The sequence below is a fragment of the Pongo pygmaeus genome, chromosome 18 (genome assembly GCF_028885625.2).
Source record: "Pongo pygmaeus isolate AG05252 chromosome 18, NHGRI_mPonPyg2-v2.0_pri, whole genome shotgun sequence".
Taxonomy (NCBI): Eukaryota; Metazoa; Chordata; class Mammalia; order Primates; family Hominidae; genus Pongo; species Pongo pygmaeus.
In genome coordinates, this window is record NC_072391.2 from 82,725,601 (window position 1) to 82,750,108 (window position 24,508).

The 24,508-nt window shown below is 56.6% G+C and overlaps 1 protein-coding gene across 3 annotated transcripts in view; it reads left to right on the plus strand.

The window, feature by feature from the left end:
- GSE1 (Gse1 coiled-coil protein) overlaps positions 1-24,508 on the plus strand; it is a 501,636-nt gene that overhangs the window by 280,422 nt on the left and 196,706 nt on the right. Inside the window, exon 1 of one of the 3 annotated variants that reach the window (XM_054452604.2) lies at positions 8,121-8,244. The exons of the other annotated variants lie outside the window; for them this stretch is intronic. Within the exon in view, the coding sequence (XP_054308579.1) occupies positions 8,202-8,244 (43 nt within the window). The 5' untranslated portion in view covers positions 8,121-8,201. Of the gene's footprint in view, positions 1-8,120; positions 8,245-24,508 lie in introns of those variants that run through there. 3 annotated transcript variants of the gene reach the window in all.

Genomic DNA, 24,508 nt, shown 5'->3' on the forward strand with positions numbered 1-24,508 from the left:
AGGTGTGGAGGGTGAGGGTGTGGACAGATCTTTCTGGAGAGCCATAACTCAACCTTCTGGGTGCCAGGTTCTGTGCAGGCACCTTATGTTCCATTTCCTTCTCGGTAAATGGGGACACGGGTGCATCCCATGAGGCTTCGTAAGTGTCAGAGGAGGGGGTTGGGGTGATGGCCTGACCAGCGCCCTGCGGCTGCAATAAACACCTGCAGATTGGATGGTTATTCAGAGCAGGGCCTCATTCTCCTCCGAGGTAACCCAGGGTCCCTCTTTACAGGAGAGGAAACAGAGACTCTGAAACTTCACTCAGTTAGCCTGGCGTGGTGGCACATGCCTGTAATCCCAGCTACTGGGGAGGCAGGCGGGAGGATCGCTTGAGTTTGAGGCTGCAGTAAGCCAAGACTGTGTCACTGCCACTCCAGCCTGGGAGACAGAGCAAGACCTGGCATTAAAAAAACAAGAGAGAGAGAGAAATAGAGAAAGAAAAGAAAAGAAAAGAAAAAAGAAACTCCATTCAGTGTAGGGCTGGGGATAGAGCTGTGGTGTTCTAACAGCAGACCCCATGGCCCCCCACTCACACCCCATGCTCAGGCCGGTGTGGGGTTTATAGCGGCTGCCCAGGAAACAGAAGGGCAAGCAGAGCCTCTGCTCATTTGGGGGCCCCCGATTATCTGGGCTGCAACTCAGCCCCGTTTGGAATTGATGGCTCAGTCTCAGATCAGAGACAGACTCGGGGAGCCTTGCGCGCTGCAAGCTGCCTCCCCCGCACGAGACTTCAGGTGGCCAAGACTTCCCACACTGGGGAGTTCTGCTCTCAGTTTCTGACAAGCCTGGGGGGAATGTGACCCATCCACGCGCAGGCAGCTGTCTGGGGGTGAAAGCGTCATGCTCTGTCTCCAGTCTCACGCCTGCCTGGAGCCCATCCTGCTGCCTAACTCCCATCCTGGCCTAATGCCCTTCCCTCCCAGGGACCCACCCCCACCTCTGGGATCAGGCCCCGCTTTGTGTGCCTTACAAATGCAAATAAACTCATAGCATCCTCATTTTAGAGATGAGGAAACTAAGGCTCAGAGAGGTTAATGACTTGCCCCAGGATACCCAGTTGTAAGTAACAGAGCTAGGATTTGAACTTGAGCACCTGGCCCTCCCTCTCAACTCATCCTCACCTGTGTCCAGAGGAAGCTGTGCCTCCCTGAGTTAACCCAGTCCTGGTTCAGAGGAGGGTCATCGAGGGGTAGGACAGTATTTTGGAGGACACCTGGGCCAGACCCCTGGTATATTGTCATGGGGTGCAAAGGGGGTCTGTCATCAGCATTACATTTGGCTTTGAGAAGCAGTGGAGCTGGGGCATCAGAATCCAGTGAGGCAAAGTGAGAGAGAGAGAGGGCATTCCAGTGGGGAGCCCTTGTAAGAGGAAGCGCTTGGAGGTGGGACCCTTTGAGCTTGTTCTGGAACATGAGAGCTCAGCCATCTCTACCCCCCTCTGCCTTCCAGATTATGCTCTGGGATTTCCAAATTGCTTGTACCTTCAGCAGCACGCAGCCCACCATTTCACACTGCCAGGAAGTCCGGGGTGGTGTGGTAGGGACCAGGACCCTGCTGCAAATCCCCAAGCACCCTGAGGACAGGGAGGGGAGGGTCATTTTCCTGGTGTGTGTGTGTGCGTGTGTGTGTGTGTGTGTGTGTGTGCGCGTGTGCGTGTGCGTGTGCGTGTCTGTGTGTGTGTGTGGTCTGCCATTTTTGCTCTGCTTCCAGAAAGGACTTGAGACAGCTAAGTGGTATTTAAAGAAGATTAAGCATTTCTAGGGAGGGAGGCTGCAGCAGGGTGAGCGCTGGTGTGTGAGAGGCCCGCTAGGAGGCTGCTGTGGTGACCCAGGGCCCTGGCGGGGAGAACCTGCCCTCTGTGCCCCGCCACACTCCCAAGCCCCGCCATTGCCAGGGATGGTGGGACTCACAGGAGAGACACCAGCAGGCTGTGTTTTTAAAGAAGATGCCATTCACAGCACAGCCCAGGACAAAACAGGCCTTCCCTTGCTGAGTCACAAGAGACCAACTCCCGACAGAAGAGCTGACCAAGGGCTTCCACAGCCTCCTTTCTGGAAGACTTAGCCAGTTGGGCTCGAAAGAATCTTCTGATAAATGAACCTCAGCAGTAGGCATCCTGAGATCGCTGCCTGCCTGGAGTGGCTGTGGGGGTAAGCCAGGCAGGTCCTGCCTCCCGCTTTCCTCTGACCCCAAAAGAAAGGGCAGCGGGGTCTGCCCTAGAGGCTGCCAGGATTGCATTGCACATAGCCAGATAAGGATGAGGAGAGTGGAAGGGCAGAGGCCCCGTCAGAGCTTATCTGGGCAAGGTCAGGAACCCAGAGCAAGGAAGATGCTCTGGGAGGAGGGGAGAAGGGAGCATGTCCATCTCCACCCTGAGCTGGGCAGCAGGGAGACGGAGGATGGCGAGACTACCCCCAGACTGGACCGCAGCTGTCAGCCTGGCCATGAGTCCCAGCATTTGCCCACTGCAGGGGAGAGGCTATCTCTGATGGTCCCTGACCTGTGGCTGGAATACAGATCATCCTGGGTTTCTCTGTCCGGTAGGGTTGGCACAGCGGGCTTCACAGTCTCCCTCGTGGTGATGAGATGTGTCATCGTCCCAGGACCTGGTGGAGGCTGAGCTCAGGCATGCAGAGAGCAGGGCAAGGGCTGGACGGGCTCCTCCAGGGCCCCAGGCCACCTGCACACAGCACCCCCTGCCTCCTTGGGTGAAGCTGCCAACCAGGTCCTCATGCCCCAGGAAGGAGACTTGGGGGCGATTGCACCCCCGCCCTCTGCCCTACGGGCATCCAGCTTCAGCCCGGCTGGGCAGAGTGGCAGGCTCTAGGGGTGGAGGGAGCCACCCTGAACGTGGGGAGAATATAACCAAGGCTTGGTGGTAATGCTGCTTTCCAGTAAAAATCACAGCAACCAACATTTATTAAGGACTGGCAGTGTGCAGGGCCCTGTGCGGAGGCTTTCCATACACTGCCTCATTTGATCCTGAGATGTGGTAGCATTCATGGTGTGTAATTTTCATACCTTCTCTGAGATTGAAGTAGCTATTATTGACCCTGTTTTACATGTAAGGAGACTGAGGCACACAGCAGTGACCCCATCCTGGTGCACCCTGGTTCATCTTCTAGTGAGGTGCTCAGGTGTGATCTGACTCCCCAAACCCTACAATCTGCTCCGGGCTTCCTTAGAGCCCCCTCTGCAGCACCAGCAGGCACTGACCTGGCCTCCCAGCGCTTGGAACTGGGCCAGCCATTTCTGGACCCCCTCCAGCTCCGGGGACCCCCTGCCTAGCTCCCAGCTGGATGCCATGGGACATTTCAGAAAAGGCAGACAGTCCCGCCCTCAAGGAGCAGGGAGGAGTGCAGTCCGGGGCACACAGCTGAGGTAGAAGCTGCAAGGCCACAGGTAAATGAGGCCCTGCTTGGAGGAATGGGCCTCCAGGTGCAGGTGCCTGGAGGGGAGCCCTTGACAGCTGGAGCTGAAGGATGCGCCCCAGGGCAGCCAGAGCTGAGCAGACACTGCCCTAGCAGGAGGGCATTGGAAGGGGGCATGGAGAGATGGAGGCCCTGTCCCAGGTACCAGGATCCCCAGATGGAGAGGCTGGTTGAGCTGGGCATGGAGGCCCAGGGGCCAGGGGAACCTCCTGTTGATGCCCTACTGGCCAGTGGCAGGGGCTTCCACATTGCGGGTGGCTATCACACCAGAGCAGCAGTTCCCAAAGTGGGGTTGCCCTGGGAACTCATTAGGAATGCAGATTCTCAGGCCTCGCCCCAGACCTGCTAAATGAGAAACGCTGGGTGGCAGAGCAAGGCTGTGTCCTCCTCAGCACTGCTGGGGATCCTGGTGCTTCTTAAAGCATGAGGCCCCCTGTACTGCAGGAGGGATAAAGTCACTTTGGGTTCAGGGAGCCTGGGACCTCCTCTTTCTAATGCTAACCCTCCATCCAAGGCCAGAGGGGAGCTGTGTTCCTTCACCTTCCAGCAAGGAGGTACCCATCTCCCTGCTCTGGAGAAACCGTGCCACCTGCCCGCAGGTCTGGGTGGGGTAAGCAGTGCCCTCCCCACTCTCAGGAGTATTGGCCGCTTTCGCTCCTGCCACCCTGTGCCCAGGGCCTTGGCAGGGACTGAGGCTTTCCATCGGCTGCTGCCTGTGGTGCCTCGGCTCATAATCTTCTGCTTACACCGTGGCCTCTGACGCTGCCTGTGCTCATTCACCCAGAAAGATGGCATCGGGGCGAAGTCAGAGGCAGGCGGAGTCTATCTAGAACAATCACTGTGCCAATTGCAAATGCCACCCCCAGGCACCCTCTGTGTCTCCACATGCATCCAGGAGTTGTGGGTGCCCCTCCACAGAGCCACCACCCGCCCATATGGCTCCTCTGTGCAAATTAGAAGGTACCCCTTGCTTCGGGCAGACCCATCCTGTGCCCAGCTGCTTGTTGAAGAGTAGAGTGACTGCTGGGTTTCAGCTCCCACTTGCCATTTCCTCCAGGAGCTCTTGTGCAGTGAACAGTCTGGACAACTATACTTGGCAGCCCTGTTCCCTGGGCTCCTGTTGGCTCCCATCACCATCCCATTGGCTGTTAGGGGCTTAGAGCACAAACCACTCAGCTGCCCTTTCACTCCGGAGAGACCAGGGCATCCATTTCCACGCTCTGCCTGGTCCCTTTTGCCTATGTGCTTAGTGTGGAGTGGCTGGGATCTGTTAATTCATGCCAAGGGCTGGATAGAGGTAGAGGACTCCACGGAGTCATTGAACCCAGTCTGCCCACCCTGCAGATGAGTACATTGAAGCCCTGAAAATTATGTGGCCTCGGGCAAGTCACTGTTAAGACTTGTTTCTCCTTCCCAGAAGCTTTGTCTCTTTGGTCTTGAACACTTGTTTTGTGCAAGGCTGAACAGGCATTCACCCCTCCTTCACAGAGGGGGTTGCTGACGCCCAGGGAAGCTGAACGATTCCCCCAGCTCACGCAGTGAGTGGATGGCCTGGTTGGATCTCAGTCCAGGCTCCTGGCTCCTCTCAGGAGCTTCTCAAAGAGTTTCTGCCAGAAAGCAGACCCTGTTCCCTGGGATCCTGTCCTCCTGCTGGGGTGCGTGAGCCCCCAGGGCCCCACAGTGCACATACCTTCACCCAGCGCCTGGCCTCCGACAAGCAAGGACACGATGTCCTGGGGGATGCAAGCTCCTGGCCCACATCCCTTGACCAGATAAACACTCCCCTACAGACACTCCAGCCTGAAACACCAAGTGTGTTCAAGGTCAAACGGGCTAGCCTGGAGAAGGCCTTGAGTCCCTGATCCTTCCAGCAGCCTTCTCAGCCGTAGCTGCACCTTGGAACCACACGGGGGGCTTTGAGACACACTGATACCTGGACCCCTTCTCCAGAGATTCTGATACAGCTGCTCAGGGGTGGGGCCCAGCCTGGTATTTTCTTAAACTTCCCAAAATGTCCCGTCCAGCAGGGGTGACTGCCAGGTCTTACCCTCTAGAGAGGGACGCTAGACGATTTGGCCTTGGAAACCGCATTATCTTGCTAATCTGCTAGACAATGGGAAGAAAGCACTTGGTAAAATGCAAGGTACTTCATGTAAAGCCCAGCACTTCGTTTCAAAAGTAAACTGACACGCAGAAAGTGGGGGACTTCACTTGTTAGGGGTTCGGGTGAATGAGGCCTTGGCTGCTCCAAGCTGGGCAGGAGCCGGCAGTGACCTCTCATTGCCCGAGCTAATGTCACTCCCAAGACTTGAAGAGACGGGGGGTGTGGGAGGCCAGGGCGGAGCACCCATGCGCAGACACGGTCCTGTGGTCTTGCGCTTTAAGGAGGTTGTTTACAGGCCAAGGAACGTCCCATAACCAGGGACAGCAATGGAGAAGGAGCTGAGGAAGCCAGGGCGGGGGTGGGGAGAGTCTGCTGGAGCAGTTCAGACCCAGGGGACCGTGAGAGTGGGCTGCAAATAAGGACGTGAAGTCTGATGACAGATGGGAAAGGGCTTGGCCCAGTGGGGTAGAAGTTAAGAGATTTCAGCTCAACACAGGAAGCAATTGTAACAGTCACAGGCTGACGGCAGCCAGCCGGGTGGGAAGGAGTGAGCTCTGGGGTGGGAAGGGAGACCCAAGGACCCTCTCTCCCCACATCCTTAGGGAGCACCTGCTTCGAGCAAGCCCTGAGCTGGGCGCAGTGGAGGACAGTTCCTGAAGGGCCTTTGCCTGGTGGGGGATTGGCTCACCCTGGGTTTCTCAACCTTGGGACTGTTGACATTTGGGGTTGGCTGATTCATTGGTTTGGAGGCTGTTCTGTCCGCTGCAGGGTGTTGAGAAGCATCCCTGGCCTCTACCCACCAGGTGCCAGCAGCACTGTGACCCCCGGTTGTGTCAAAAATGTCTGCAGACACTGGTTGCTAACTATGCCCTGGGGGACAACCCCCACTCCCCCTTTGAGAGCCACTGGTTTGGAACAAAGGATCTCTACGTTGGCTGCGCATTGGCAGCCCCAGGGAGCTTTAGAAACTACCAATGGCTGGGTCCATGCCCAGAGGTGTGATGTCATTGGTCTGGGGGCAGGCCCAGGCAAGGGGGGGTGGTGTGTGGTTTAAAAGCACCCAGGTGGTTCTAATCTGTTGCGAGGGGTTCGAGACCCCCTGGTGTACATGGTTGTTTCTCAAACTTGACTTGTCATAAGAATCGCCCCCACCCCTTTAATTCATAAGAATCAAACGAAAGCCCCCACCCCTTTAATTAGGATCACCTGGCATTCTCAGGCTGCAGTCGGTGGGCTGGGATAGCCATAATCCCCCTGCTGCGTGAAGCTCCAGGATTCAGAGCCGAGAGGCCTCGCCAGCCAGCCTCACTAGACCTCCTGCAGCTCCCCTATTCCATCCCGGGGGCTGGGCCCCCTCCTCCCCTCCCCTCCCCTCGGACCTTCTCCCAGCCCTCATCCCTCCCCAGCTCCTGAGAGGCAGGCAGCCCTGCCCCTCCTTCCTGCTCTCCTCCCAGCCCCTGGCTCTCAGCGCAGCTTGATTTAGTAGGCGGTGGAGGAGAAAGGCAGCTTGAAGAGTCACTTAGAGCCTCGGTGCTCACAGCACTTATCTGGAAAGGAGAGGCCAGCAGGCCTCCGGGGAGTGGGGCGCGAGGCTGAGCACACCTCCCCACAGGGGCAGGGAGGCTGTGCTCTGCAGGGCTGTGGGCACCAGAGCTACACACACCCTCTGTCCCCAGCACCCAGTCTCGGGTCTGCCCCTCCTTGCCAGAGCACAGGGTGTCAGGAGGTCCCCCTGCAGTCGCCTCCTGGGGGATGGGCTCAGCTCCTTAAAGCCCTAGGTCAGGGAGCTCAGAGACCCCTGGGTTAGAAGCGATGTCAGGTCGTCCGGTAGGGAGGTGTCCTGTGGCCGCCACCTGGCTTTTGCTGGGCGGGAGGGGGCCCTCCACCCTCCCTACCCTCAGCTTTTTGGTTGGTTGCCTGCCCTCCTCTCCTGGTGCCTGTCTTCCTTCTCCCCCTCCTCTCTGATGAAAAATACAAAAGAAAAATGCGCCAGTGCCCAGGTCTGGGGAGCCCCAGCCCCGGGGATGGAGAAATGAAAAGCGGCCCCAATTAGAGGCTTTGGTTCTGCAAACTTGATGCTCGGCACTTGAACTGTCACGGCGGAGCCTTAATTAGCAGCGGCAGGGGAGAGGTCAGGACAACTCAGCAGTCTTGACAAGCGCGTTATCAAGTGCAGGGGAGCGGGGGCTGCCCGGGGAGCGCGAGCGGGGGAGGGCGGCGGGGGCGCCGCGGCGCGGGCGGGAGGCGAGAGGCGGGAGGCGGCGCCGGTCGGGCGGGGGACGAGGTGGTGGCTGCGAGGCAGCCGCGCCGCCACGGCTGGCGGTGCGTGAAGCCGGGGGCGCGGGGCCGGGGGGCGGCGTGAGCGGCTGCGGGCCCCCAGGCGCCCCGGCCCCTCCCCGGGCTCCGCGCCGCGGGCAGGGCGCACCTCGCAGGGACGCCCCGGCTGCTCCGTGCCGCCCCGCAGAATCCCGGGGCTCCATCCCCGTCTCCCCCGCCCCCTCCGGGCCCGTCTTCTGCCGCCCTGTGACGCCCCGTGACGCCCCTACTGCTCGCCTCCGCCGCGGGCCATGCTGGACAGCCCCTCCTAGAGGCCCCGGGTCCCGCGGCCCGGGGGGCGGCGCAGGATGCTGGGCATGAAGACCTGGTCGTCTCTGCTCCAGAACCTCAGTAAGTGCCCAGCTCACCGCCCCGTGGACGGGAGGGTGGGGGGTCCGGGATGGAACTTTCTGGGGCGCGCCACCCACCCGGGGCTGGGACCTGGCCCCCTCACTCACCTCGCCTCGCCCTCCAGCCCCATCACCTTCAGGCCACGCACGTGCTCCCCAGCGCCGCCTCCTCATGCTGTCAACTCAGAAGAGAAGCCCTGGGTTGGTTTCCTCAAGTAGAAAACCCTTGACCCCCGCGGTCTGGCTGCGCCTGGGCTGCCTCTAGGCAGCCGGGGGAGGCTGCCCTCAGACCCCGCGTAGGGAAGTGACCGGCGGGCACCGGGCTTGCTGCACCGCAGGGCTCTGCTTTAGCCTGGCCATGCGGCTCCTGGAGGTGGGTCCAACCCTGGCAGGGCCCCTCGTGCCTGCAGTGACCCGGGAGGTGGGAAATGGGGCTGCGTGTGTGGACTTCGTGCCCTCTTGCTTGCACAGGTGGGACCTGGGGTGGGTTGTGGGGCTGGAACTCTCAACCTACCCCTCCCCAAACTGCCCTATCACCTCCCTGGCCCCATCAGCTCTCTGGGGAGGAGAACTCCTGGCATCAAGGCCTCGTATCACTGGCACAGCTAGGCAGCGAGAGGGTAAGAGTCACAGAGACCGCTGAGGGTGGGTAGCGCCATGAGTCCCATCAGAGAGAGGGTGAGTGGGACTCTGAGGCCTGGGGCAGTGCCACAAGGTGAGGGTGTGAAGCTGGCGGTGGGCCACTGAGGTCCTCGGGCTGAGGGGCGGCCAGAGTGAGGGATGGAGAGAAGCCTTCGATGAACAGCAACTCAGGCTACCGAGGTCCCTTTGGGGTGGCTCCAGTGACAGAGAATGGGCGGGGACGCCGGCCTCAGGACTGCTCCTTCCCATCCTGACCTTCAGGCCCCTTACCTGCGGGCATTTTATTCCAGGTGAGCCAGGCCAGCAGCGGGGGGACGGCGCCATCCCCCATGCCTGGCCCCTCCTGGCTGCCTCGCCTGCCCGCCCACCCCTCCTCTCTCTGTGTGCACCTCTCTGCCTGTTTGAACTGCAGCTTTTAAAGCTTTTTGCCTTTTGAAAACTCAGGGGGAGAAAGAGTCATTTGTGGAGAGGTCGCGAACGGTTGATGATTATAGTCCAGTGGGTAGAAAGAGCTTAAAACAAATCCCTGTCCATCAGATGTCGGCTTAGGCGGTTTCCAGCGCTCTCCTGGGGGGCCAGGGTGGGGGGCAGCCGCTTAGAGAAAAGGGGAGGCTTTTTTCCTTGAAGCTAAGTGAACCTGCAAAACTCTCTTCTTATTTGGGTGTTTGATCACGGCTCCCCTCTGCCTGCCTTCCTCTGATCGCCCTTCCTCCGGGTGCCCGGCTGGTGGAGGAGGGCCTCGGCAGCCCCCAGACGGCCTCGCCAGCTGTGTGACCTTGGCCTGGTCATGCGGTGTCTGGGAGTCTCTGTTTCCCCCCAGGGGTGATGGTCATGCGGGTTGCACAGGGTACTCACGAAGCCTGGGGAATGTGCCACCATCTCCCAGGCGGAGGGTGTACCTGGCCTGCAGGGTGTGGTGGTTGGATTCTGTGCTGCTCCCCCTCTGCCACACCGACTCCCCTGTCCAGGTGCAGAGGCTACCTGCGTGGAGCTGGAAGGGTCCTCACTTTGTTTCCAAAGCCCAGCTAGTGAGGCTGGGAGAAGGATGCCGGCTGGAGAGGCCTGTGTTAAGTGCTGGTTGACTGCCCGCAGGGGCTGGTAGGGGCCCCTTACAGACAGAATGGGCCCTCCCTATGTCTTTTACCTGTGGTCACGCCTAAGTCCTCATGGCAGCATCAGGGGGAGGGCACTGGCTTCGTGCCCTCTTGTTTTTGCAGGTGAGGAAACAGCGTGCTCGTTTTTCAGGGTCTCACAGCTAGTGAGGTGCAGAGGGGAAAGGCTGGTGGGAGCCTGGGCAGTCCCACTCAGGGTCATGCCCCCAGCCAGCCATCTGTGGCCACTGGCATCTCTTCCTTCAGCTCCAGAAAGATCCGGTCACTCCGATATCCAGGAGTCTGGGACGGCCCCTGGTTCCCGGCCGCATGCAGCAGTTGGGTGGGAATCCTGGGCTCCTCTGTGGGCTGCCCCCCTGCCCACCTGGAGCTCCTGCCTCCGCAGCTCTCCTGCCAACCGAATCTCATGATGCTTCTGTGCCATGCCCTGGCGCTTCCCATCTCTGCTTGGTGCCTGGGCTGTAAGGGAAGCATATAATAGAACCATGAAGAGTGCCAGGCCTGGGCTCCCATCCGGGTTCTCCTTCATTACTGCTGTGTGACTTGGGGCAAGTGACCTCACCTCTCTGTGCCACATTCTCCCATTCGTTCCATAGGGATAGCAGGACTGCCCTGCTAGGGGTAAGTGCATCAGTCCAGTTAATGACTACATACTGTCAGTGTCATAAATGTCAGCTGCTATTTTTTCTTCCACCTGGAAGTCCCTTCCTGCCTCTCCCTACCGTCTCCCCATACTTCAAGGCCTAGCTTAAATGCCACCTCCTCCAAGAAGCCTTCCAGACTCCACCTAGCCATAAGTCATCTCTCCTGCCTCCTCATGGTCTGTGGTGTTGTTTTTCTCAGTGGAATTCATACATTTGTACCTATTTTCTCTCCCTATCAGACAGACATTCCTCAAGGGAAGATCCTTTACACTCTGATCTCAGAATCTTCCAAGCTACTGAGTATGTAGTAGGTGCCCAATAAATGTTTGTCATATGACTAGAGAGTAACCATTTTTCTTGCCAGACCAATGAGTGGCTCCACTTCCCAGCTATTCAGTGAGCACTTTGTTCTAATGATTAGTGGAGTCACATCTGAAGTCGGTCTGTACTTTGGGATGCCTTAAAATTGTTTCCAAGTCCCTTGGGTGGATGAGCTCACTGGCAGGGGTGTGGTCCCAGCCTAAGAGCTTAGCTTTTCCTTTGGGGCCCAGAGGGCAGGTTCACATCTCAGTGACAGCAGCCGGCTGTGGGAATGTGAGAACACGGGCACTTTGGGTGGAACATGTGGTCAGTGTTGAAAGGACACGGGGTGGATCATCCCCAAAGCCAGGTCATGGTAACCCGGCTGCCTGCCAGCTGACCTGCTCTGCCAGGGCCCAGGCTCTGGTAGCCAGGAGTGCTCTCATTGTGCTTTGAAATTAAGGGCTATGGAGCAGCTGCCATGCAGGTGTGGTGATGTGATTACTCCCTGAGCAGGAGTGGCCCCAGGACCCCCTGGGGAGCAGTCAGGGGCTGTGTGAACCCTGCGGATCCCTGTCATGGCTGCCAGCACCCGTGGGCCCAGGCCAGGCTCTGCCCCTGAGATTCCATGGCCTCAGAGGGGCCGTGCTGGTCCACACTGGCAGCTGAGCTCGTCGGTCCTGAGGAGTTAGCAGCCCTGGGAGGTGAGGATGGCATTTGGGTGCCTTATAGATAGGGCCAGGTGGCCGTGCCTTTGGCATTCTTGAAGACTCACTGCGGGTGGCAATGACGGTGGTATCATTTGTGCTTTTGTCTTCCAGTAAGGAAAGCGTGCAGTGTTTCCAGGTTTGCAAATTAAAAAAAAAATATATATATATATATAGAGAGAGAGAGAGAGAGAATGCCTGAGAAAGCGAGAGAGAGAAAGGAAGAGAGGAAGATGGCTGAGCGCAGTGGCTCATACCTGTAATCCCAGCACTTTGGGAGGCCAAGGCAGGCAGATCACTTGAGGTCAGGAGTTCGAGACCAGCCTGGCCAACATGGCAAAGCCTCATCTCTACTGAAAATACAAAAATTAGCCAGGCGTGGTGGCAGGCCCCTATAATCCCAGCTACTTGATAGGGTGAGGCAAGAGAATCATCTGAACCCCAGAGGCTCAGGTTGTAGTGAGCTAAGATAGCGCCACTGCACTCCAGCCTGGGCGACTCCATCTTAAAAATAAATGAAAAGGAAGAGGCCAGGTAGGAGGTGGGACAGGGTGAGCGGTAGATGGCCTGGGCCCTGGCCTGCAGCAGCCGGGCAAGCATGCAGACCCCTGCTGGATGGTGTGGGCACCCGCGTCTTCACCCTTGCCCGGCTGAACCTTAAGGAGCGAGGGTCCGGAGCCAGCCAGCCTGGGTTCGCATCCTGCTGCTGCCTCTTACGGGCTGTGTGCAAGACACTTGGCCTCTCTGTGCCTCAGTTTCCTCATCTCTAAAAGGGGAAATAAATATGGTGGCACCTGTCTTGTTCCAGTCAGCTATTGCTATGTAACAAACTACCCCAAGACATTGGCATAAAACAAGAACACAAATTTTGTTTGCTGGTGAATCTGGGAGTGCAGCTAGCAGCTCTCGCCTGGGGTCTCATGTTGTTGTATTAGACGGGGGCTGGGTTGGGGAGCATCTTGCGGATTCTGTACTTGTGCCTGGTGTTTGGGCTGGGAAGACTCAAATGGGTGGGGTGAGAATGCTGGGCTGGTCTCATCCCCCCATCTCTCAACCTGGTGGCTTTAGCTGGATATCTTACTTGGCTCCCAGAGCCAGTGTCCCAAGAGAGGCCAGTAGAAGCTGCGTGGCCTTTCCTGACCCAGCCACAGGGATCACGCAGCATCACTTCTATGGAGGCAGCCACCAAAGGCTGCCCAGATTCAAGGGGAAGGTACGGAGATACCCCCTCCAGATGGGAAGAGTGTCAAAGAATTTGTGGACGTTTTTCAGGACTGCCACATACCTGCTAGGGGTGTTGGAGTTGACGGCTGATTGGTGTAAAGCGTGCTTACAACATAGGGAGTACTTAGTGAATGTTAGCACATGTCTGAGCTGGGACCTGAGACATCGTCTGCATCGAAAGCTACACAGAGGGACAGAAGAGAATGGGGCGTGGGAGGGGTCAGGGGCTGCAGACTCGCCTTCTCTCGTGCCAGTGAGGCTCCTTCTCTGCCCATCCCTCACTGTGTCCCTGGAGTGACCCCCTGGCCTCCTCCCAAGAGCCACAGCCCACCTCGAAAGCCTTGACAGAGGTCCCGATGGGAGATGGATTCCCACCCTTGGGGTCTCAGGTGTTTCTGTACTTGGGGTTCCTTGAACCACAAGAAGGTGAGAAAGCCCTAGAGGAACAGGGAATATTCCAGAACCCTGGGCAAGGTACGAAGCTCTCAGAGCCTCAGCCTCCCTAACTCCTTGAAGGGCTGGACCAGCTTCTTGTAGAGCCCTTCTTTCCTTTTTTTTTTTTTTTGAGATGGGGTCTCACTCTGTCACCCAGGCTGGAGTGCGGTGACGCGATCTTAACTCAGTGCAACCCCCACCTCCTGGGTTCAAGTGATTATCCTGCCTCAGCCTCCTGAGTAGCTGACATTACAGATGTGTGCCACCATGCCCAGCTAGTTTTTGTATTCTTAGTAGAGATAGGGTTTTCACCATGTTGGCCAGGCTGGTCTTGAACTCCTGACCTCATGTGATCCACCACCCCCCGTCGGCCTCCCAAAGTGCTGGGATTACAGGTGTGAGACACCGCACCCAGCCGTTGTAGGGCCCTTCTGTGCCTGTGCCACCCAGAGACGTCATCTTGGAGAGCTTTGAGAACAGGAGGGCCATGTCTCTTCCCTCCCTGCCTGGAGCCACGCAGAACAGTTGTTGGCAAGAGTGGCTGCCTTTCCCCGTCTACTGATGTCTAAGAGTATGAGCTGGAAGAAGAATAGCTAATCTTAGTGTGCTGGTGGCATCAACCATCTACACTGGGTTAAATAGGGCCACCCCCAAAATTCACGTCCACCAGGAACCTCAGAATGTGACCTTATTTGGAAATAGTTTCTTTGCAGGTGTAATTAGTTAAGCCTCTTGAGCTAAAATCATCCTGTATTAAAGTGGGCCCGAGGCTGGGCATGGTGGCTCACACCTGTAATCCCAGCACTTTGGGAGGCCGAGGCAGGTGGATCACCTGAGGTCAGGAGTTCAAGACCAGCCTGGCCAATGTGGTGAAATCCCATCTCTGCTAAAAATACAAAAAGTTAGCTGGGCGTGGTGACAGGGGCCTGTAATCCCAGCTACTCAGGAAGCTGAGGCAGGAGAATCACTTGAACCTGGGAGGTGGAGGTTGCAGTGAGTCGAGATCGTGGCATTGCACTGCAGTCTGCACAAGAGCAAAACTCCATCTAAAAAAGAAAAGTGGGCCTGAAATTCAGTGACAGGAGCCCTTATGAGAGACAGAAGAGGAGAAAACACAGACAGAGGTGACCATGTGAAGATGGAGGCAGAGATGGGAGTGGTGTGGCCACAAGCCAGGATGCACTGGCGCCCACCAGATGCTGGAAAGGGCAGGAAGGACCCTCCTGAAGAGCTTCTTGTGGGAGCGGGGTTGGACATCTGGCCTCTGGGAGGCCATTTGTGAGGCCTCCTCACAAATGTGAGGGAGGGCATTTCTTTGTTTTTAGTCATCCAGTTTGTGGCCATTTGTTAAGGTAATACTAGGACACGGGCATCACCTTTTCCCCACCTTACATATTTTAAAAATGGGCGATGGTAAAAATTCTGTCTAACATTCCTTATGGACTCTGAGGTCCCCAGTACTGTGGGGCATAGCTTCGGGGACCTGGGTCCTGCCGCTCCCTGAGGCTGGGAAGTCACTTTCCCTCTCTGGTCCCCAGTTCAGGTGGGAGAAATCAGCCGGGCTGACTGGAGGGTCATTTTCCAGTCTGAAATGCACCTTGCAAAAATCCAGCCTTTTCCCCAGCAGCTGCTGAAGCGGGTCCCCTAACCGCAGAGGGTTAGGGACATAAAGAGTGGGGTGCAAGGTGGGAGGGGTAGCCAGGGCCCTTGGCCCATCAGAGTCCCCGACCAGGCACGGGGTGCCCCAGTACCCCATCTTCGCTGTGGTTCCCCGCAGTGGCAACCGTGGAAATGGGGGGCTGCTCCCACTCACCCCAGGCCCTCAGGCATCTCAGTGCCACCCCCTCCTCTGCCCAGAGGCCCCTCCCTGGGATGTGCTCACTCTGAGGGTGAGGGCAAGGCTCCAGGGTGCGGGAGCCCCCATCCATGTTCTGCTTTTTATCACCTCCCACCCCTCTAGAAAGTCGGCAGCTCGAGCCAGCTGGGCTGTTCATGCTGTGCCCACGGCACCCAGAACTTGCTGGAACAAGGAGGTGCCTGAATCCTCGGTTGATGTGAGAGGGCACCTGGGGCCAGCCGGCGGGGGTCTTCCCACTGACTTGGAGTGCCTCTGTGGGGCTCGGCGCCCTTCGGTGATCCAGCCGCAGCCAGACTAAGCTCAGCACACCACTGGGCAGAGCTGGGGCTCAGGCCTGGAGAAATCAGGACTTGCCCGAGGCCCCGGACGCAGAGCTGGGATCCGTGTCTCTTTCCCAAGTGACATGGTCCCTTGGGGTCCCCTTCGTGCCCAGCCACTGCACCTGGGATGCTCCATGTGTGGCTTCTTGGGTGCCCCTTGTTGGGGTGCTAAACTCATCTCCCTGGTAACCTGCACCCGATGGGGCCAGATTCCTTCCCAATGCAATTGCTCTGCACCTCAAGGGAGCCTGCGGTCTGGGAGGGTTGTATGGGTGCCCCGGGAAGGGCTGTACCTTGTAGGTCTCCTCCACAGGGGTGAGCAGGTGGGCTTGCAGCCATCGGGCTGCCCAGGAGAGCCAGCCCCCGCCCCCTGCCCACTTCCCTTACCCCCACAGCTGCTGGGGTGAAGAAACGCTGTGACCCAGTCAGTGTTTCTTTTAATGAGTGGCGATTAAAACAGTGTAACCGTGGCAGTTTGGTAGCTTCTTTAGGAGGAAGCAGAGAGCCCAAACAGAACCTGAAAAAAAAATACAAAGATAAAATAAAACCCAGTGAATTTTTAATAGTGATTATCTCCTGACACATAGCGCGTTGCCATCTGGCAGACACGCGGCCCACTGAAGCTTGGTGCTGGTGGGGAGGAGGGCGCTGGGGGCTCCTGCTGCCACCCCAGAGCAGGAGCCGCCAGGCATTCCCTCCATGGACGCCTCCGTGGCATGTCCTTGAGCCCAGCCACATCAGAGGTGCACGGCTCAGTCCTCCCCATCCGCCCTGGGTGCTCTCAGCCCGACCCCTGCCCAGAGACGCCCAGTCCCTGCTGCCCTGAAGAAGAGGCTGGGCTCTCAGCATTTCTGGTGGGGGCAGGTCCCCAGCTCCAGGGGTGGCTGAGTGTAGGGATCTGCCAGTCCCAAGGCCACCTTATTTCATTTGAGGATTTCGTAGCTCCAACCTCATTTAGTGACGGTTTGAGGTGAAGATCGTAAATGTTGTTTGCATGGTTACCGTAGGTCAGGCTCATAGGCCTTTCAGCCCACATTTATTTAATTTTCTTTCTTTATTACTTGTTGAGGCAAGGTCTCACTCCATCACCCAGGCTGGAGTGCAGTGGTGAGACCACAGCTCACTGCAGCCTCCATTTCCTGTCTCAGGTGATCCTCCTACCTCAGCCTCCCAGAGTAGCTGGGACTACAGGCACGCCACCATGCCCAGATAATTTCTTTGCATTTTTTGTAGACACAGGGTCTCACTATGTTGTCCAGACTGGTCTTGAACTCTTGGGCTTAAGCAATCCACCCTACCAAAGTGCAAGGATTACAGACGTGAGCCACTGCACCCAGCCCATTTATTTCTTAATTTGCTTTTTTTTGATGATCTCGCTCTGTTGCCCAGGGTGGAGTGCAGTGGTGTGATCATAGCTCACTGCAGCCTTGAACTCCTGGGGCCCCAATGATCTTCCCGCCTCAGCCTCCCGAGCAGCTGCGACTGCAGACACACACTGTCGTGCCTGGCTAAGCCCACATTTGTTAAGTGCCCACTTGTGACTGGAGCCTGTGGTGGCCCCTCGTGGAAGAAATCTGATGAGTGTTTACACCTTAAGGCACCGTAAGACCATTGAGGTTTGGGGCCAGATACTTCTTTGTCCTGGGAGCTGTCCTGTGCTTTGTAGGTTGGCCTTGTCCTCTGCCCATGAGATACCAGTAATACTGGTTGTCCCAGTGTGACAACCAGACACCTGCCCAGACATTGCCAGGTGTCTCCTGGGGGATCTCAGACCATGCAAAATGTCCCCGTTGAGAAATCCTTGCTTAAGGTATGTGTATGTTTCCTGGCGCTGCCATGATAAACGACCATAAACTGGGTAGCCTAAAACCACAGGAATGCTCTACAGACCAGGAGTCCAAACTCAAGGTGTGCGCAGGGCTGTGCTCCCTCTGGAGGCCCTGGGGGAGGAACCTTCCTGCCTCTTCCAGCCTCTGGTAGCTCCGGGCGTTCCTTGGCTTCTGGCCACATTGCCGTGGTCCCTGCCTCCTCCTCCCGTGGCCTTCTCTCTCAGTGTCTGTCTTTGTGCTATTCTGTGTCCAAATTTTCTTCTCAGAAGGACAGCTCATTGGCCTTAGGGTCCGCCTTATTCCCGTGTGGCCTCATCTTACCTAATTATATCTGCAAAGGCTCTGTTTACAAATAAGGCCATGTTACGGGGTGGCCATGCATTATGGGAGGCATAGCCCAGCCCGGCACAGCTCCAAGTTCAGCAGCGGCTCAGGACCCGGTCTGGCCTCCCCCGTTGGAGCCCCAGGCCTTGCTCAGTCTAACCCTGCTGCTCTCTGCGGCTCTGTTTGCTTCGGCCACCAGGAAATGACTTTAAACGGCCTAAAGGCAAAGGACAAGATCCGGGAAGCTGTCACCATTACATGGATGTGAGCGAGATGACTTTGGCACCTCTGGTAGGGAGCAGGGCGCTGCAGAGCAGTGGCGGCAGGGGGCAGGGGCTGCAGCCTCTCCTGGGCTCCCTGCAGCCCCTGCCATGCCGTGGCTCCTCCAACTGAGGCTTGCTCTGTGTGTGTCTGCAGAGGGCTTTTGGCCCAAGCCCACTGGGCTCCTCTCCACGTGGGCGCAGTTGAGGGAGGCTGAGGAGTTTTGGGGTTGGGGCGCAGGAGGTGCACTTGGCACCAAGGTGCCAGGAGCAGGGCACAGGGGAGGCCTGTCGAGGGAGGACATTTGAATGGAGATCAGCAGGAAGCGGGAGGGCCACGCAGAAACTGTCCTTCGTTCCACGGCCTATTTGCTGGTCACTGACTGCACCATTTGCTGTCCTGGGCACTGAGACAGCATTGAGTAAAAGGTACAGGTCCCCAGCCTGGGGAGCTTGTTTCAGGCAATAAACCATAAAAGTAATGAGTGGAAAGGTGCAAAGTGCTGTGGAAACCAAGTTAGTGCAGGGGCAGGGCCAGGAGCTGGTGGGGGAGTGGGCAGGCTGCAGGATTTGAGGGGGTAGTCGGAGTCCTGGGGTAGTCGGAGTCCTGGGGCTGCCAGATCAAAGCATCACAAACTGAGGGGCTTAGAACCACAGATGTTTGTTCTCTCCGAGTTCAGGAGGCTGGAAGTGTGAAATCTGGCAGGGCCGGGCTCTCTCCAGGGCTCCGAGAGAAGACCCTCCCTGCCTCTGCCGGCTCCTCCTGGCTGCCACGGTCCTTGGCTTGTGGCCACATCTCCCTGCTCTGTCTTCATGTTGCCTTTGCGCTTTGTCTCCTCTTCTTATAAGGACACACATCGTGGGATTTAGGGCCTACCCAGATAATCCAGGACCACCTCATTGCAAGAGCCCTCCCTTAACCACATCTGCAAAGAGCCTTTTTCCAAATAAGTCACACGCACAGGTTCCAAGGGCAGATCATGGTCCTGTCTTTTGGGGGGGGATCACCATTCAGCACTACAGAAGGACAGCGGGGACCTCTCTGAGAAGTCTGGTGGGGAGCAGAGTGCTGCAGGGGAGCTTCTGTCTGTAGCACTCTCCCAGGCACTAGCATGACCAGCTCCAGGAAAAGAGCAGGCAGGGTGTGACATAGGGAGGCTCCCAGCAGAGGAGAAACATGAGCTGACCCATCTTCTGATGGGTCCTCTGCTGCCACATGGAGGATGAGACGTGAGGGTTGAGGTGGAAGCAGGGACAGCAGTGAGCTGGCTCCTGGCCAGTCCAGACGAGAGGTGCTGGGCCAGGCCAGGCCAGGGACCTGGGACAGAGAAGGGGGGCAGAGGTTTGGGCTCTCCATGCAGGGAGAGCTGGCATCTCAGTGCAGCCTCCACCCTGCCGGCCCGTGTTCCGAGGGGCTTCTGATTGTCTTGTCTTTCTCCCAAACAGCCTGCCCTGCCGTCTGCCCTCCTGCCCATCCTGCCACGTTGGCAGCTGCTGTTCCTGGGAGCCAGAGGAGAACAGCTGGAGGTGCACGGAGGGAGGCGGGTGGGGGACCTCGGGCAGCGGGGATGCCAGAGGGGCCATGCCAGCCCCGGCAGGGAGTCACATTTCATTTTCCTCTCTGCGGCACTTCCCACAATTAAACCTGAGTGCCTGTGCTGATGGCCTGACCCAGCCTTGGGGAAAGTGCTTCCCTGGGCTGTGTCCCCATCACCCTCTCTCCTCCCCCAGTCCCCCTTGCTCTTACCACCTCCCTCTCTCTTTCCTCTTCCCCCTCCTTTCCTTTTGTTTCCTCTTCCCCTGTGCCCCTTCCCCTCCTCCCTCTCCCCCCTCCCACCTTCTGCTCCCCAACAAGCTCCTCTGCCTGGAAACTGAGCCTCCAGGACCCCTGGAAGGGGGAGCCTGGGGAAGAAAGATGCCACGAAACCCTTGTGCCAGTTTCTGAAAAGAATGTTGCTTTTCATACTTCATCCTTCAATCCTTATCTTCTCGAATTTATTGGACAGACCCCGTGATACTGACAGATTCGCGGCCAGGACCTTGGCGTCTGAATTTCACTGTAATCTCCCCCTCCACTCTGTTCTCCAGACGTCTCCAGTTTATCTCCCGATGCAGTCGGGGCGACCCCATGTCCTCTGTGCTACCACTGATGTGGCCCAGGGACGATAAATTGTGCCTTGTAATAACACTCCCCGATAGGTTAATTGACCCTGCTCTGACGGGCGGTCCCCGCCGGCCCCCTTCTCTTCCTCCTGCCCCTCTCAGACAAGGCCCCAACTTTTCCGTCTCCTTTCCTTCTCCTTCTCTCTGCCACCATCAGCCCAGACCCCACCCCACCTCCTGAAAACCAGGGTCAGCAGGGGGAGGGACGGTTTGCAGAGCAGTGCAAGTACCGACAAGTGCGTTGCTGAATCTGTTATCAGTGCTGGGGGCCCCTCAGGGCTGCCTGTACCTAGGTGGGGTGGGACATCACCAGCCCATGGCCCAAAGGCTAGGGCGGGATGGGGGCCGGCGGACCATGTTTGTCCTGTAGAGGCACCTGGTGTCCTGAAGCAGGCCAGGGCAGGCTGTCCCTCTAGCCTGGCCATGCTGAGGTGGAGACGGTCTGCTGCCTGGAGCCTGTAATTGTGCTAAGGAGTGATGATTTATCACAATGCTGGCTCCGGCCTTCAGAAGCTGGATTATTTGTAGCATGCCTCAGTTCTGTCTGCAGTGCCCGGGCAATTCTGGGCCTTGTAAATCTAGCGACAGGGCCTCTCTCCAGGGGTCAAGGCCTGAAATTTCCCAGGCCAGGGGCCCTCTCCAGAGGGAACTGGAGAATCTTGCTTGTACTGGGAAGAAAGAGGAGGCAGGAGCTTTGGGGGAATGTTTCTTCTAATTGTTTTTCTTCTAATTGTTTTTTTTTTTTAAATACTAGAGACCGGATTTCACTCTGATGCCCAGGTTGGTCTCAAACTCCTAGGCTCAAGTGATTGTTCCACCTCAGCCTCCCTAAACGCTAGCATTACAGGTGTGGGCCATCGCAGCGGCCACTTCTTTATTATTGTTATTATTACTGAGACATCTCTCTCTGTCACCCGAGTTGGAGTGCAGTGACACGATCTTGGCTCACTGCAACTGCTGCCTCCCAGGCTAAGATGATTCTCCCACCTCAGCCTCCACAGGAGCCGGGACTACAGTTGCATGCCACCATGCCCAGCTAATTTTTAAAATTTTTTGTAGAGATGGGATTTCGCCATGTTGCCTCGGCTGGCCTCGAACTGCTGAGCTCAAGTGATCCTCCTGCCTGGGCCTCCCAGAGTGCTAGGATTACAGGCCTGAGCCACCGTGCCTCACCTTTTGTTGAGGCCTGCGGGCTTCTAAGAACACGATGGGGTCCCGGAGACCTGGGATGGTGCTCAGTGGAATCGGGTGGGAGTTCCTGTGGCAACTTGCAGGCACCTGCCGAGGCTGGGATGACATTCAGTGATGGTGAGGTTTCTGGGGGTCTTCTAATCCCCCCATACACATGGCATATGACAATCCCAAATAAGGCAGGCAGCCAGCAATCCTGGAACTCACGTTCTGCTTTAAACTCTGTGTATCATGGCTTCATGGCGGTTGCTGCCCATGCCTTCTCTTCCCTGGGTCACCAGCCATTTTAGGTTCATTATATTCCATCCACCTTGTGGCCTTTGCACATGCTGTTCCTACTGTCTGGAATGCTGTTCCTGGCTGACCCAGTGTGTTTATGTAATTCTTTCATTTATTTATTTATTTATTTTTGAGACAGAGTCACTCTGTCATCCAGGCTGGAGTTTAGTGGCACAATCACAGCTCAGTCGATCTTCCCACCACAGCCTCCCCAGTAGCTGAGACTACAGGCGTGCACCACCACGCCTGACAATTTTTTTTTTTTTTTTTTTTTAGCAGAGACAGGGTTTCACTGTGTTGCCCCAGCTGGCCTTGAACTCCTGGGCTCAAGTGATCCTCTTACCTTGGCCTTCCAAAGTGTTGAGGCTACAGGTGTGAGCTACCATGCCTGGCATCGTATGTGGTTTTTTTTTGTTGTTGTTTTTTTTTTGACCTGGGGTCTTGCTTTGTTGACCAACTGGAGTACAATGGTGCGATCTCGGCTAACTGCAACCTCCACTTCCCAGGTTCAAGTGATTGAACCTGCCTCAGCCTCCCTAGTAGCTGGGATTACAGGTATGCACCACCATGCCTGGCTAATTTTTGTATTTTTAGTAGAAACAGGGTTTTGCCATGTTGGCCAGGCTGGTCAGGTGATCTGCCTGCCTTGGCCTTCCAAAGTGCTGGGATGTATACGTGGTTCTTGATTCCTGTGCAACTTCTTGCTGAGTTGGAGCTGACCCGGGGGGCACTGGGTGGGCTTTGGCTCAACAGCCTGTCCCGGGTGCCCAAAACATGTATACAGTAGCTGCTCAGTGAAGACTCTGAATATGCGTTTTTTTAAATGTACATCCTGACTCTTTGGCCAAAACTAAAACCCTAGGAACCGTTCCTCTGTGTGCTGCCCACCTAGGAGGGTGCCCCCCAGCCCCAGGCAAACATGCCCACAGCCACCTGGGTCTGCTTGGCACCCCTCACCTCCTTATTATGAATGCTGCAAGCCCCTCCGGCCTACTGGGCTCTCAGTGGTCACTTTCCAGGTGCAGAAGAAGGTCATAGGGGTTTGTTTTTTTGTTTTTTTGTTTTTTTGTTTTGAGATGGAGTCTCGCTCTGTCGCCCAGGCTGGAGTGCAGTGGCACGATCTCGGCTCACTGCAACCTCCACCTGCTGGGTTCAAGTGATTCTCCTGCCTCAGCCTCCTGAGTAATTGGGATTAGAGGCACCCGCCACCATGCCCGGCTAATTTTTTGTATTTTTAGTAGAGACGGGGTTTCACTATGCTGGCCAGGCTGGTCTTGAGCTCCTGACCTTGTGATCCGCCCGCCTCGGCCTCCCAAAGTGTTGAGATTACAGGTGTGAACCACCACGCCCAGCCTAGGGTTTTGTTTTTTCAAACAGCTTTATTGAGATGAAGTTCTCATAATATGCAGTTCACCCTTTTCAAGTGTACAGGCCCATGGTGTCGAGTCATCACGACCTCATTTCAGAACGTTCCTGTCACCCCAGAAAGAATCCCCCTCCCCATTAGCGGTCACTCTGCGCTCCTCATTTCTGCACCCTGGCCTCGGACATCCACTCATCTGCTTTCTGTCTGTGGATTTCCCTGTTCTGGTCATTTCAGAGAAATGGACCTCCCACACTGTGTGGCCTTTTGTGTCCAGCTTCTTCCACCAAGCATCGCATCTTCACGGTTCTTCCATGCGGCAGCGTGTGGCAGTACTTCCTGCCTTCCTATGGCTGAGGAAGATTCCATGGCATGGGGCCGGGCGCAGTGGCTCATGCCTGTCATCTCAGCACCTTGGGAGGCCGAGGTGGGCGGATCACTTGAGACCAGGAGTTCAAGACCAGCCTGGCCAACATGGTGAAACCCCGTCTCTCCTAAAAATACAAAAATTAGCCAGGTATGGTGGCAGGCACCTGTAATCCCAGCTACTCGGGAGGCTAAAGCAGGAGAATCGCCTGAATCTGGGAGGCAGAGGTTGCAGTGAGCTGAGATCGTGCCATTGCACTGTAGCCTGGGTGACAGAGTGAAACTGTCTCAAAAAAATGAAAAATTCCATGGCCTGGCATGGACAGACCAGTGTGTCCATTCTTCAGTTGGTGGCCATGTGGGCCAGTTCCACCATTTGGGTATCAAGAATGATGCTGGCATGAACGTTCTTGCATGAAGTTTTTTTGTTTTGTTTTGTTTTGTTTTCTCATTTTTTTCTTTTTTTTTTTTTTTTTCCTTTTTTTCAGGTGGAGTCTGGCTCTGTCGCCCAGGCTGGAGTGCAGTGGCGCCATCTCAGCTCACTGCAACCTCTGCCTCCCAAGTTCAAGTGATTATCCTGCCTCAGCCTCCCAAGTAATTGGGATTACAGCCGTGTGCCACCATGGCTGGCTCATTTATTCTTTCTTTCTTTCTTTCTTTCTTGAAGATGGAGTCTCACTCTGTCATCCAGGCTGGAGTGCAGTGGCGCAATCTCGGCTCACTGCAAGCTCTGCCTCCCGTGTTCACACCATTCTCCTGCCTCAGCCTCCCAAGTAGCTGGGACTTATAGGCGCCTGCCACCATGCCCGGCTAATTTTTTGGTTTTTTTTTCAGTAGAGACGGGGGTTTCACCATGTTAGCCAGGATGGTCTTGATCTCCTGACCCCGTGATCCACCCACCTCGGCCTCCCAAAGTGCTAGGATTACAGGCGTGAGCCACTGTGCCCGGCCTTAGTTTTTGTATTTTTAGTAGAGATGGGGTTTCATCATGTTGGCCAGGCTGGTCTCAAACTCCTGACCTCAGGTGATCTGTCCATCTCAGCTTCCCAAAGTGCTGGGGTTACAGACGTGAGCCACCATGCTGGCCAATTTTTGTATTTTTAGCAGAGATGGGGTTTCTGCACGTTGACCAGGCTAGTCTCAAACTCCTGACTTCAGGTGATCTGCCTGCCTTTGCCTCCCAAAGTGCTGGGATTACAGGCGTGAGCCGCCGCTCCCGGCTTGCATGAGTTTGTGTGTGGGTGTTAT